General features: G+C 37.8%; 1 protein-coding gene across 2 annotated transcripts; it reads right to left on the bottom strand.

Moving 5' to 3' along the window:
- Window positions 1–21: 21 nt before the first annotated feature.
- On the bottom strand, window positions 22–15448 carry NAE1 (NEDD8 activating enzyme E1 subunit 1). Of its 2 annotated transcripts, none has more exons than XM_072872853.1 (20): window positions 15338–15448; window positions 14015–14118; window positions 13864–13924; window positions 12897–12927; window positions 12248–12319; window positions 11867–11946; window positions 10605–10714; window positions 10144–10253; window positions 9493–9555; window positions 9178–9241; window positions 7952–8043; window positions 6578–6637; window positions 6356–6489; window positions 4669–4744; window positions 4279–4318; window positions 3143–3229; window positions 2023–2115; window positions 1477–1591; window positions 1352–1401; window positions 22–271 (listed from the first exon to the last, which is right to left on the bottom strand). In XM_072872853.1, exons 1-20 carry the CDS (start codon window positions 15391–15393, stop codon window positions 162–164), a joined length of 1608 nt encoding a protein of 535 aa, XP_072728954.1. In that variant the 5' UTR covers window positions 15394–15448; the 3' UTR covers window positions 22–161. The 2 variants fall into 2 exon arrangements, with proteins under 2 accessions (XP_072728954.1, XP_072728955.1); XM_072872854.1 differs by having other exon boundaries at window positions 13860–13924; window positions 15338–15371.
- Window positions 15449–15784: the final 336 nt, after the last annotated feature.

Here is a 15784-nt window from a genome sequence, read left to right as displayed (position 1 = left end):
TTTTTATTTGTCCTCAGAAAAAAAAGAGAAGATAAAATTGTTACAAATAAAGGAACTTTTATTCGCAGGTAATATAGAACAGTCCAGTCAGTGGCAGAACACCACAGTATTTACAGAATGCAGCAGCAGCGCCTGGTGGCAACAAATGCAAGATCCTTATCCTACAGCTGGAAAGTCGCTGAAGTCTGTGACATTCCACTGTAAATATAGGTGTTATTAAAAATTACAAACTGCCCTGTAATGACTTTGATAACCTCCTGTGCAGCAGCTCCTGTAAAAGAAAACAAAACAAAGAAAGATAAAACAGAAGGTAGTTAGCAGGTCACATTTAAAAACCAGTAAAAAGAATGTTATTTATCTAGAACTCACTACACTGGAATTATTTTAGAAGTGCCTGATACAACTCCTAGGAGGAAAAAATGCCTTTCAGTACTTCCCAGTATAAAAGAGGCTCAGAAAGCTGTTACTTCAATAGTTAGCTTTACATACACTTTCCTGTATATACTTTATCTCTCTCTCTCGTACATACACACACACAGAGTAAAAATGCGTGAGCAGACCCACACAGGTTGTGACCTGTCTAAATGAAATAGGGAAGTTCAACTCAAAAAAAAAATCATGTACAGTTAAACTGTAAAATAAAATGAAGGGTCACTTCTGTGATCCCTTGTGTTCTCCTAGTATGAAATATTCTGTAATTTCTTCAGAAGTTATCTTTACATACTTTTCTAAAGCACTGCACATACCAAGTTTCACTTAATCAGAAAAAAATTCCTACATCCACAGAGTATTTAATACATAATTATCTTCAGCACTGCATGAAGCCAAATAAAGACGATAAGTTAACTGGTATATCAATTTTGAGCATCCATTAAAACATATTTACTTATAATACCCACAGATTTAATTAAGGTAAGCAATCAAGGCTATTTATATTTAATAGATACTTATGTGTATTGTGTTAAAGGAAGATGTGTACTGTGTTAATTTTAATATTACTACAATTATTCCTTTTTTTTTTAACTCAAAGCCTCTTTCAAGCATTGTATTTTTAAACACATTTTTAAGCTACTAGAATTGATCTACTGAGATTATTTATGACGTTTATTTGGTTTCTTTTACTGACATTAAACCCTTGCTGTGTCCACTTTTTCTATACACCATAGGAGGTCACATCTAGAGAATGAAGGGGGAGGATTTTGTCCTAATACTACCTTTGACTACAGTCTGTGATTACAGTCTGTGCTCTGACAAGACAAAGTAATCAAAATAGTGGAGTTTCTGACTCAAGTATGTACTACAGCAGGTTGGTTTGTTTGTATGGACTTTCGAAATACAGTGACATTCTTACCTCCCATGAAGGCAGCAATAGCATGTGGCTCAGCAGCTCCATAGCGACAACTGGAGAGCAAAGTAACAGTTACTATTTTTAGGTCAGTTTTACCGACCAAGTAACACTTAAGATATAATACTTACAACTCATGAACATAGTCATCTTTCACCACTACAGACAACCCATGTTCTTGTAAGAAACCAGTAAGGCATGACTTTAGTTTTCCAATATCATCTTCTACCTGATAGTTGTAGACACCTGGAAAATACATTAACTCTTTCATCACAGAACTGTAACAACATATTCAAAGTTAATGGGTTTAAAAGGCAGTGTAAGTATTTTATTTTTCTGAAAAGTTTCTAAGCCAATTAATATATTAAATTATTAATACCAGACTAATAATAGTTGAATATTCTGTTGATATTACTCATGATAATGACAAAGTACTGCATAGCTGAGCCGATTCATAATCCCTGCAACCCATTTCAGTGGTATCAATTCAGATAAATTCCTTAAGTTCCCAAGGAGAAAAAATTCTCACTTTAACTTTCACATTCTTAAAGTTACATTAATATGGAAAAAAAACCCCACAACTAATGCTGTATTTGTAGTTTATAAGTAGTATTATAGTAACTATTGGATCTTTATATTTATTTTGATGATGTTAAGTATCTCTGGTATCAACATACCTGGATATCTACCATGCTGCTTATAAAATCTATCTACAGCCCGTAACATCAAGTACAGCACTAGTTCACTGTCTGGGTTATCCATATGGGAAACTGAAAACAGCAAGAGAACTGGTTAGCTGATACAGATGAAATGGAAAAAGAAAGGTTTTTAATTACTTGAAATCAAGTATTTCCCATGTGCTTAAAACTGTAAAATCTGCAGTAAAAAGAAATCTTAATGAAAACAACCTGCAAATAAGAATCTCAATGAATCAACTGTCAGATACTTGATTTTGATTCCAGAGTGTATGACAAAACCATACCGTATGTATTTGATATAAACTGTTCAGCAAAGATATTCACATTTCAACTCTGACAGCTGCTATAACATTAAATGGGGTATTACTTAGTTATAATTTTGGGATTTGAAATGCATGCTTCATATATTTAATTGTAATAACTGTACTTATAAAACAGGTCTTAGATTCCTTAACATACAGCTTTCTACTTTCTACATTCATACTACTTAAATCACATTGCATACTACCAACTAATTCAAGAAGATTTAACTTAAATATAAACATTACAAAATGTATGCATACACAAAATGTATACACTTTGTATATACATTTTGTCCAAAACATTCAGAGGACTGTATAAGCTTAATTTAAACTTTGACAAAAAGTATACTTTTTTTTATTTTTATGCAGGTTCAAAAATAAAATCCAATATTAAATAACTAGTTTGCTAGTTCACATACTGAAGAGATAAGCTGAGAGGGGCCAAGACAATTATTGTCATATCTTTGGTCAGGTGAAAGCACCTTTCCAGCTCTGTCAGAAATAACTGAGGTACAGAAAAGGGAAGTTTGAAGAAAACAATGTTTTTTTAAATGTGGTATCAAAAAAAATCTGCAAGGAAAAAAACCTGAAACATGCATCAATCTGTAAGGTCATTTTTGCCTTTCAAAATCAAATTAAATTCAACATTCTAGACTTAAAAACCCCATACTTCTAGTTGGTGCCAAATTATAAAACTGCATAATGAAATAAAACATGTAACATACAATTCTTTTTGATCACAAAACCATTTCAAGTTGAAGATGCAATTAAAGTATACACCAAAAAGGAGTACTTACTGATTTCATCCTTGTTAAAAGTGTTTAAACCGTATTCTTCAGAGAGAGATCTACATCGTACTACTCGGAGAAAAGCTGAGTTGCTGCCTAAGCAGAAGGTGCAGAAAGGAGAGCATTACCTACTTGAATGCATCACCAATTAGTAAGTCTTATGTTTAACACATCAGAGATACAGACTTACAAAAAGACTAAAACTTATAACTTTTTTTTAACACTTTTCTGTTTCTTCCAATATCTTGCAGTAATAAAAATCTACGAAACTACGTTTAGGTCTATGATCACAAGTATTTTAGTGAAATACTTTGTGCTTATTTACTTCTAGAATCTAAACGTATCTGCTATGTTAATGGAACAGCTCACAACATGTGTAGCTCTTCTATAGCAATTCAATCAATCACAGCCATCAACTTCATGTTTTCCTCTCCCATGCTGCAAATCTACATGGGTTCTTTTCATCTTCCACTACATCTACCACTGCCTCACATATTCTCAATTAATATTCTAACAGTACAGCTATGAGAAGGAAAAGGTTCTTTTCCAGTATCATTGCTATCAAACAACCCAACGTGCAGCTACTACCCAGCACTCAAAATTGTGGAACTGCGAGGTTCTCAAAACTCCCAGCAAATGATATATCAATGCAGGGACAGCGTGCTCCTGGCTACATGCTTACAGGAAAATTCTCCAGTTGCAGGGAGACTTAGCCAGGCTGCTGTGTGGACATGTATACGTATCCAGAACAGATATGACCTAAAATGCCATCAACAGTACAACTCGCTGCATCACTCTTTTACCTTTTCAGACTACCAGAAGTTTACAGAGCCTGCACTCTGAAGGCAGCATCACAGAATGGGCAAGAGTGATTAAGTACTAATTACAGAAAGTAGAGGGCATCTGCTACTTGTTGTTTGGACCTGAAAAAATACCCTATCTTTTAAAAGCCAACCTTTATAGACTCACTATTGAGAGATGCTGAACATCTGTTAATTCCACTGAAGATGAGGGATGCAACTGCTAAGCACTCATTTGAAAAATTCAAATATTGAGTTACTGATTAATAACTACATTATCATTCAAAAGTTTTTGATTATTTGGTCATTTGCATAAACACAGCAACAGAATCCAAGCATACTCACAAAGCAATTTTAATTCTCTCTCTGAAATAGATTCAGGTGCCTACAAGAGAAAATATACTCATTACAGTACATACAATGACCAGAGAACTTATACTTTCAGAGATATTCATATATTAATTGTGAAATAACTTAGTCATTCTTGTTAAAAAAAAAAGTATCTTAAATTGTAAGTAATATATCCCTGTATGCCTTTTACATGACCAAACCAAAAGTGATAAGTAAAACAGACCACGGACATTAAATTTCATTAGAACTTACTTAAGACTTTTGAAGAGAATGAGGTAATTAAGCCTTCTCTTTTCGCATCTGTCTCCTGTGACCTATTTCTGTACAGAATGTCAGGGTAAAAATATTTCTATACTGTCAGAATGGCTGTACATTTGTAATTACCTTGCCTAGGGATTGTAACAATTTAGCAGCATGGTTACCCACAGCAGCAATATCCTTCTTTGCTTTTTCACGGTATCTGTTAATAATAAAGAAGTCTTAATAATTACAGCATAAAGCCATCAACTTCACAGTGAAGACCTTTTGTTTTATATTATAAAGACAAAATACAAGCCACATGAATGGAAGTGAGCTACCCCAAGGCCATGAATGCACTTACTACCTCCCTGTATGACTGTTCGTCGTGGCTGAGCTGTTCACCAAAATGTGTGGCTTAGAAACTAGTCAAAATTAAAATCAATATTACTACAAACAGTCAGAGGAAGAATATTAAGTCGTTTCAGAACAGCAGCTATATGTCTTTCATTGGGCTTGTAATATTTCATTAATTTCTGTACTTTAGTATGTTAGTTCCGTTAAGACCTATGACAATGCAAACATGACCAATGACAACACCACAGTATTTAATAAAATTCAATTTAAGAGCTCATTTTAAGGAACTGTAATTGTTTTATCTGAGAATTAAAACCCTGTAATACTTATTGGAGTTGAGAACTGAAGTACATAATGATCTGGAAATTCAGGAGTGATGCTTACAGAATTCAGATTTACAAATCAGGGTATCTGTGCAAATTCAAGCAATTACTGTTTCATTTAGCAAAATCATGATACAAGTTCTTGGCTTTACTGTCATTATACAGAGTAACTTCCATGAAGCAACAGCAATCAATTACTTTAGACATGTAACAATTTGTATTTTTATATCCATCATTTTAATGCTATTTGTCGCAGTTCTGAGGAATGCACCTCTAAAATTACAGATTTCATTCTGATTAGTAAACACTATTAAGTGTTAACACTATCCTTTTTCTAGTAGAGGTTGTGTTTCAGGATCTATGGAGAAACAATCAAAATCCATTAGAAATAATACTTTCCTATTTGAACGATTCAACAGTACAATTGCACAGACAATAAATTTAACAAAGTCTTCTGCAAGACACTGCTTCATTTTAAAGATAAAAAAAAGGAGGAAGCAGCAATCAACTGCAAAGAAAATGTGGTAACACTGTAAGAAAGTCTTTTTGGCCCAACAATTTGCATCATGCCCAGCATGCACAGGAATAGTAAGTTCATGTTGAGAATACATGCATTCAAAGATGGCCTTCCTAAAATCTTGATCCACACTGATGCTGTTTAGAATTTGCAGTTAATGTTCATTCACACTCTTCCTTACCTACCAAGCAATCCCTTCAAAGGGCATTAATTAGAATTATTTAGAATTAAATATCTAGGAAACTAGGAGTCCTGTAACCAGGTTGACATACATATTGAGGAGAAAAACCAAAGGCTGTGTTTAAACAACAATTTGCTTTGGACAGCAGTAGCTGGGCTGTGGGATCTACTATCTATAGCAAGGTCTTTACTAGATCTGAAACTAAGAAAAGTGATCACTTACTACCCAGCCTTAGGAAACTGGGATGCACTGAAGGCTTCGGCCCTGGTTCCAAACAGCAGATAGCATCTATGCAGGGAGCAGATAGCCCCAGCCTGCTATGCTTCCCACACCCCTCCTCACCCCAGTCCCACATACACGCCTTTTTTTTTTAATACAGGAATTCATGCACTTTGTGAGGTGTGAAGTCATCACCATTTACTACCATTAGTAACTATTAAAGAAAAAACTACTTACACACTTTGCAATTTGATAAATTTATTGGAGTCTGCTATCATATCAGGAATAGTGCCCCGGACAGGCAAGCTTCCTTGCCCCTCATTTGCCACAAATTCCTTTACAGCTCGAGCCAAAATCCAGAAGGAGGGTGACTGCGAATGCACAAGAGACAATCATGTACACAAATGTTATTTATGATGCTTCTTCTACATTTAAGTCTTACCCTTAATTACTCAATACCTGCTCTGTGAGATTTATGCAGCAATCATCATTAAAAATGTCTTCAATGCATCTTGGAATCTATGAAAAAAAAAAAAAAACAAACCAAAATCTGGTTTGTACTTACTTGACTTTTGATTTCTTGAATTATCTCAACACTCATTACATAGGTGATCCAACTCTAAGTGACCTCAGAGTTTCATACCCAAATCTCTTCTCAATCTTACATAGGCAGTGCTTCTCAGACATATTTCAAATAGTAGCACTGCCTGAGAACACGGCACATGCTTCTGATCAAGATGAATGTTACAAACAAAATCTCACCTTATTTCCATCTTCTATATGTAAGATTTTAAAAAAGCTGGTAGCAGCCATCAGCAAAAGGTACTAACAGTCCCGGCTGCCCATCCTACCTGCTAGAGACACAGCAGCAAAAAGGCCAGGGAAGTGAAGAGGGGCTGCAAGAGTGAGAGTGTTTGCACTCCTTAACTGCTGCAGTTCAGTCTGGCACATAAACTGAAATAAATCACCAATAGCTCGGACATGGCTTGGAGCGGCTCAGATATCAGCACTAAGTTTTACCTGCTGCTTTCTTGGGAGATTTAACATGACTGTCCAAGCAAGGATCAGCACAGTTCAAATAAAATTTGAATGTAATCTAGAAAGAATCACAGAATGTGCTTTTACCTCATGTGGCTTTTGCAGTTTACCATGGATGAGAGATTAAGGAAATCAGAGGTCAATTCTAAACCATGAGTTACTACTTCAGAATTATTTAAAAACAATGAAAACTTCACTTCTAATGTTTCTAAGCTTGATCAGTTTATGAAAGGAATTTCATAATATGTTTCTTCAACATGAAAGTACTGAATTTGCTGAGTCAAAGGTCCCTTGCAGCTCTTCATTTCTATAAGGAATAAATACTAGTGCAAGCAGCTTCAATATAGCACAATTTCAACAAATGCTTTCCGAGTCTCTCTCCTAGCAATGTATTTAAATAGGACATCATCCACACCAGCGACTGCTAATTCTTTGTAATTGTACCAAGCACTTTACAGTTTAATCTGCAAAAGAAAGTCTGAAGTCTAGGACAGGAATACACTACTAACAAACTCTGGTTACTGACTCATTCTATACTTGAATTCAAGTCTTCAGGAAGGAAATGTAGCTTCCTTGCATGAGCAAGGAAATAAAATAATTTCCATCAGTTACAGTGCCACCTAGTCTAGGTCTATTTTACTACATGTTATTTCAATTTTAAAAATTGTACTAATCCTGTTTTACCTAAATATAAATGTTGCAAATGGAATTCCTGTCCTACAGGTGCATAATATTTTCTGAAAAAATGAGGTAGTTGAAATTTCTTCAAATTTGTCATATAAATGTTTATTTTACCTCTGTGGTATTTAATGCTGTGTTCACATTTTTTATAGCTTCTTCAAAGTTTTCCTCATCTTCTGGGGTCCCATTTTCATTCTTTAAGATACCTTATTGAACAAAAAAAAAAACCAACTAAAAATACACAATCCCCTGAATTACATCTCATCATTTAGGTCTTACCAACAGAGCAGACTGCCTTTGGATGTATTTGTGGCATAATAACTAATCAACAAAAAATTTAATTACCAGTAATATGTACTGATAAAACTACACAGACATTCTGCATATGATTAATTTCCCTGTGATGTTAAACAGAAGTTACTTATCACAAAAATATCAGTTTATTTGTATGAGAAAGAGTAAAGTTTCATAATCACTAAACTAATGTAGATGGTAGTAAAAAGGCAATTCAACTCTCCTTCCCATCCCCAGTCATGTGTGTTGGGGTTTTTTTGTCAAATTTGGCAAACACTTATGAACCCACACAGCAAGCCAGACCAAGTAATGGACTTCACTAAACACCTAATTTAACCAAAGGTAATTACCACAGATCAGATCAGTTCCCTAGGCCAACCTGGGTATAAGGATGACAGAACCACTCAGCAATTTGCACATAGGCCAGCTTTAAATGAGGAAGTACCAAAAATTCAGTTTATGTTTTTATTCTACAATCGTTTAAGACAATGTATTTCTAGATCTTAAAAATGCCTCATTAATTTTAGCACCCACAAAGGGTATTAGACAGAAACATCTGCAAAAATGAAGTCTATTCACATACTGGTTACAGTGTATTCAGTAGCTACATAATCCTTCTCTCTCTCTCTAGACTAGTTATTTAGAGCTGCAATGATTACCAACAGTTTGGTGGGTCAACTGACCAACCAAATACTTGCAGTGAATAACAATTTCAGCATCAAAAGCCACTGGCTTTCCTCTTTGTCACATTTTCCACGTTAAACATCAGCATTTTCTACAGGATTTTCTCTCAAGGCCTCTCCTCCCACCCAAATCAAAACATACTCTTAAACAGCAAACAGTAAGAACACTGCCAAACTGCATTTATAAACAAATCTGGGATCTTAAGATCCACCTGTATACAACAAGCACTTCGTGGAAGAATAGTACTGTATACGCCAGCAGATTTTCATAAGTTAACCCTGACAGAACTTCTGAGTATTTTTCAGATATTGCCTTATATATTTCTGCCAGTATGAATAAGTGACTCCTAGGATATATATTACCTTGCCGAATCAGTTGTCTGAAGGCTTCTTTTTCTTTGTAACTCTTCGGCAACTGATCACTTTTCTAAATTTAAAAACACAAAAACATTTTGTCTTTAAAATATCTACTACTAACCTCATTGTGTTCAGACTGCTGAACTCTATAGTTTGTCATTGTTCACATACATTCACTTGTATTTAAATTAGTAAATTTTTTTATGATTCCACCTTGTTTTATTTTTTTACACATTGCCAAAATAATAATCTAGTTTAGAAAAGACATCTCTAAAGTAATAATAATAATACACTGACAACTCATCCAGTTTTGCAATATACCTCGTTGAACCACTTTGTGAGATACTTGGCTACAATCACAATCCATGGAGTGTGGCTATGGTCCTGTAATTGAACAGCAGAGAAATCTCTGTCAAGTTGAGAAAAGATGAAAACGGGAGACAAATTAAAAACCTATTTTAAATGTAAACTCCTAACATCCCTTCCACTCTTGTAAAGACAAAGGACACGTTCCAGATTTCGATTCAGAAATAACATTCTCTTAACTACTATAAAACAAATTACTAAATTATTATTCCTTTTAAGAAAAGAATGGTGGCTGAGCAGAGTTCTCCAGTATTTTTCTGGAGTGGAACTTACGTTATGCACCAATACCCACACTGCAAAACTCTGCAGCAGTAGGTAATCATAAAAATAATAAAAAAGGGGGGGTGAGGGGGAATCAATCTAACAAAAAAACAAGTTGTCCAAGAATATTCCTTACTTCCCAAGACCCCCACTTCCTTAAGATTTAACTACAGACTGTAACATCCAGGGCAGAGGCCAAAAATAGTACCTCATCACTGATTCTACAGTTGCCCTGCTCAGGTGAGACTTGGCACCGAAAAGTCATCTGCCAAGAGTCATTTTCATAGAATCCCTGTTCTATGCCTGCATCTGTCTTCGAGCACATAGTGCAAACCACACACCAACCTTTTTGTCCATATGATCCAAGTCATAAGACTGAATGTGCTCCCTCAGTTCTGGAAATGGTTTGTCCAGTCTCAGATCTTCTAACATATTGTCAGGATGAGATTCAACAACTGTGAAAAAGATTACATAATGCATTTCAGTTTTATGCCCGGCCTTCAAAACAGAGCTATATGTCATATACAGTGCACCATCTGCTTGTTTAACTGCTTGATTCTCAAAATAAGTGTTTTGTGTAAGTCAACTTTAATGTCAGGATAATCTTCAATTTTACTATTTGTTGTAGTCCATAATTTCTAAGCAATCCCCAAAGAATGCTCCTGGCAATGAACTGCAAGCCTTAAGACTTAACAAACACTAAATACATCACAAGATAAAGGGGGGGGGGGGGGAATCCAAGTGACATTACATATTGATGCTTTAAACCTTTTAGAAAAGTCGTTTATCTCTGAAAACCCTCTAACCTGTATGTTCTTTAATAATGACTCTCATATAACCAACCAGTCCGTAAGTCCTGCAGACCAGCAGAGGAATGTTAGAATTCCAGAGAAGTTCAGCCAAGCGCAGCAATGTACTGTAAGGAAAAACATTTTTTTGGTTTTTTTTCAGATGCACAAGAGGATAACAGTTAACTATAAAGTTAATTCTTATACAAGTCACTTGTGAAAGAGAAGTTTCCTATGAGAGAACTGCGGTATTATGATTCTAAGCACGTATAAGGCAATTGATTTTTATACATGAATTTACACTAGGTTAGAAATATATTTATCCATTAGCTTACTTAACTCCATCCTCCCAAATATCAATTAAGCAAAAAACTTCAATGAGTTGTGAAAGAAAGAAAAAAAAGAATTAGATCCGTGTGTTGCACTAACATAACTTCCAGTAGGGGCGATTCCAATCAGAGGTTTTTGAACGGCACATAAGAAATACTCTTATTCACGAACGCCTGCAAAGGAATCACCACTTCAAACAGGCAAGTTGGCTCTTATTTCTGTAAGAGACAGTATCTCTAGCTCCTCTGTAAGTAGGGGGAGGGAGAAATACATGAACTATGAACAACAGGCACTTCCTTACAAAAGGAAGATTGAACTATTCATCTATCCAGCAACCTCTTGCCTCTGTGGAGGCAGCTTGTCTACGGAAACAGAAGCATGCTCTTCTCCTCCGAGTTTCTCAATACTCTGAGAGCTGTCATTTTTCACCCATACTGTCTACTGGAAGGCAGCATGCAAGAAGCCTCTCAGCAGGAAGAGGTTAAAAAAATTAAAAAAAAAAAAATCAAGAACTTCTGGTCTTGACAAAGTTTATACGGGCAATATAATTACATACATGGGTAAAATGGAAAGACCTACACAAACGATAAAATACATTTGCAAAAATATAAAGGTATCACAGCTCCTATTATCTGTTAGGTTTTACACAAGAAGAATACTCGTTATAGCGATTTTGGGCCAGAAACAACTTTCACTACAAAAGAGTACTTAACATAGACAAATACTCCTGGAGACAGCACCTAGGAGTCAGGCATGGATCTGAAAGAGATTTTTAAACTATGTATTAACATATAAAAAGGTCCACAGAAAAATGCCACATTTACTGTAACTTTCCTTCACAACAACAGAGTTCTGTTTTGCCTAAGTTTTCCTGCAAGAATATGCCTGCAATTGAAACCTGCTTTTACAACTGAATGAAAACAAACAAACAAATTTAGATGATTCTTTACCTTTCTGGTAGTTGTGTTGCAACCACCAAGTTAAACCGATTAAAAAAGGAAGGGTCATTGTCTAGAAGATTTTCTGGACTCTAAATAGTAGGAAAAAAAATATGTCAGGAGACACTGTGAAAACTTCTGAATACACAGCAAGTCTGTTCAACACTCAATGTAAAGTGTTAAGTGAAAGCTATAAAATTACGATGAAGTTATAAAATAATGTTTAAAAAACAAATTTACTTTTTGCAAATAACTTAAGATCTTCTTCCCCAAATGTTGTTTTATCATGAAGCTACTTAAACTGCAACATTACAAAGACAACACATAGCTATTATTTCCTACTTTTATTACACTGTATAACAAGAAACCTACAACTAATTTAGGAAAACAAACCTCTTCCACAAAGTTTCCAGAAACTTCATTATTCAATTCTTGCAAGAGCTCAGTGGCACTCTGGGCACGATTCTGTTTCAGAACAATCAAAACAATGTTTCATCTCTTGAAATGTAATTTATACAGTATATCAGTTCTACATATGCTACATACTTTAAAAAAAAAAAAAAGACTTCTTCATAAGCTAGGATTTCTTATTCCAAGCCTTGCTTATCTGAAGAAAAAATAAGTCCCTTAACAGCAGGCACTTGTTTCAGACCATTTTCAGTAATACCATTTTAAAAATTATGTGACAGCTATTTATTAATTTCCAGAGTTACCTATGCCTTTTGTACTCTGTTGTTGTGATTTTTTCCCCCATCCACCTCTCTACTTTTAGCTTTACTCCTTCAACCACAATTCTCTTCCTTATCCTTATCCTTCCAAAGATTCTTAACCATATCCTGTTCATTTTTTCCATTCAATCTTGCCAGAATTGAGCTTATCTTCTCATTTATGAGCAACTAAAAAGTCAGCATGGGGAATTTTGTCAAAGAATAAATAGATTTTAACCTATACATACAAGTTTTTAGCATTACTCATAATACTACATTTGAGTATTTACTCAATGCTTTCAATACACCTAAAGTGACATTTGTTATCTCCTTACCTGACCAATATGGCTTTTCTGTAGAAAGAAACTGAAAATGAGACAAGAAAGAGTTACATGTGAAGTTTTATTTTGAGGAAAAACAACATTAAGCTATATTTTGTAGTGCAGAATATGTTGCTGACTCATATACACAACAAACTGAGTTCTCCCTTAAATCTGCTTTTCTTCTCCCCACCACTGTAATATTTCCCTCATGATCAGTTCCTTAAGGAAACTTTCCAATGCCTGAGCCACAAATCTGAAAAATGAGATATGCCAAACTCCTCTAGCAGGCAGGATCATACTGCAGATTCTTTTTCACTACACTAATTAAAGACCCATTAGTACTCATTTCTTCATGTAATGGAATATCCTTCCCCCACATATAACCCCTGTAAGTAGACAGGTATTTGTAGGTTTCTACCTGATCCATAAGAGAATGTGATCTAGAATTAGTAAACAAATTATTTTTTACAGGATTTGTGAAGAGTTTCTTATCCTTTCCGCTGCTGCACACAGCCTTTCAAAGCTATGAAGGCTAATAAATGGCTATCAGTCACAGTTTCACAAACTAATGAAAAGTAAGTTATTTCATCACCAAAATTAAGGAAAATACATTTAGCCATGCTGAAACACAAGCAAATCTTGCATTGTCATATTTCAAGATTACAGCAAACAAGTTATTTTTAAATATTTTTATATTGAGTAGACCATTGTCTTTATAAACTTGGTGAGTGAAGCAAACAGACCTGTAAGATACAAAAACAGCAACTAAAAAAGCTATGTAAAATTAGCAGCTAATATCAAAATGAATCATGCATGCTGTATATAATGTAAACATCCAAAACCACAAAAGACCTGGAGAAATATATAGAGGCTTTTAAAATTAAGAATTTTATAGGATTTCTTAACAAGTATAGAGATGGAACTACTTATGAAACCCTGTTACTTCTCAATTTGTATCAGAAACTAGCAACAAACCTACTTATTTCCAACATCTTCTCCAGAGACCCGATTCCCATCGACAATTGTAAATGAACCAATACCTTGGGGGAAAAAAAATTACTATGAATAACTAAGCATTATGAAATTATCAGCTACATTACAAAGAAAATACAGAAAGGATATCTGCTTACCTGGTAGCACTAAGTTTTTGAGTATTTCGGTTCCTGTCGCTGTTGCATTTATCACACAAACATGGGCAGATTCTAAAGCTTCTTGTCCATGGTCACCCCACAATCTATATCGGGATGGAAACAGAAACATTCTGAAATGATTTCATTTTAGATTTTAAAGCCCATATAAAGAAATGAAAATAAATTAAGTGATCACAAATGGAGGCTAGCATATTACGTTCCATCCACTGTTGAGAGGGGCTAAATAGCACTAACAAAAACAAGCCTTCCTTACGAAAACCTGTGACAAACTTGAAACTTTCTAAAGAGCAACCCAATTTTACTGACCTTTCATTTTCTCCATCTTTATATCTACACCACATGAACATGGACACCTTTTTCTGTTGTAACATATTTCACTTCTTAGAAATCAGCATGGGTCAACACACTCCTTACACAATTTCGTCCTAAAACTGAATGCTCTCTTTGTTGTAAGCTTTAGTATAAACAATATATTTTAATATTTTTTATAATGCAAGACACTGAAACGTATAAGCAGATGGAAATCAGTCTTGATGAGTTTGGTAATGTATTTAAGACACCTATAAAATAATACTCGGGCTGAAATCGGGACCTGACTGTACTCAGCCACAAACGCCGCACTGATTTCACACGGGCAGTAATTTTACTCTCTTCAGCTGCAGAAGAGAAAGTTACTGAAGGGACACAGCAAAGCACTGTAACTACTACTCAGGCTTTCAAGCGCAGGCGAGCATGCGACAATTCGCCCACGCCACTCTCAAACAGCGGCTGGCTCCAGCACAAGCCGCCGTACTCTCGTTTAACTTTGCTCTTTCCTGCCTTTCTCCCCTACGCCGGCACAAACATCCACGCAGCTGCTCGGCGAACCCCATAAGCGACCGGTCCACAGCAGCACGCCTGGTCCGGACACGGCCTCCGCCCCTCCACGGGCTCCTCCCGGCACCACAGGGCACGGCCCGGGCGGCCGGAGCCGGCGGCTGCCGCCCCCCCGGCACCTCAGCGGGCAGCGGCGAGCGGCCCTGCCCGCAAAGCGCAGCCCCAGGCGGGCCGCCCGCCGCACTCTCCCTACAAGCGGCCGTGGAGGAGGCCTGTCGCTCGAACGGGCGCCAGAGCCGCGGGAGCGCGGCCCGCCGCCCCCGGCCCGGCCTGCAGCGACAGGCGGGGCCAGGCGCCGCGACAGCCGGCTCTCCGCCCGGCCCGGCCCGGCCCGGCCCGGCCAGGCCGGCCGGCGACAGCCCCGCGGAGCCCGGGCGGCCCCCAGCAGCTCGGGAGCGGGGCAGGCAGCAGCCCCCGCCGCGCTACCTCAGCTGCCGGTCGTATCTCTGCTCCTTGAGGCTGGCCCTGCCCGGCTGCGCCATTGCCGCACGCTCCCCCGCGCCAGCCGCTGCGCAGGCGCGGGCGGGCGCATGCGCGGGGGCGCCGGGCCGCGGGACCCTTGGGGGGCGCTGTGGGGCCGCCGGGGCGGGGCGGGGCCTCGTGGGAGCGGGCGGGCCCCGCCGAGGGGCGGCCTGTGGGGCCGCCTGGGCCCGCCTCCCGCCTGGGCCCGCCTCCCGCCTGGGCCCGCCTCCCGCCTGGGCCCGCCTTCCGCCGGGCCGGGAGGCGTCCGCGGGGCTCGGCCGCCGCGCCGGGTGGTCCCTGCGGGAGAAGTCCGGTGGCTGCCGGCTGCGCCCCGCACGGCGCTGTCAAAGACGGACGCCTCCTCGCCCTCCGTCGTGCCCGGCTCCGCTAAAAGCGTCCTGCGGCTGCCTG

The sequence above is a fragment of the Ciconia boyciana genome, chromosome 9, assembly GCF_034638445.1.
Source record: "Ciconia boyciana chromosome 9, ASM3463844v1, whole genome shotgun sequence".
In the NCBI taxonomy this organism is placed as follows: domain Eukaryota; kingdom Metazoa; phylum Chordata; class Aves; order Ciconiiformes; family Ciconiidae; genus Ciconia; species Ciconia boyciana.
Note: the sequence above shows the minus strand (reverse complement) of the source record. Positions and strands in the feature narration are given on the sequence as shown.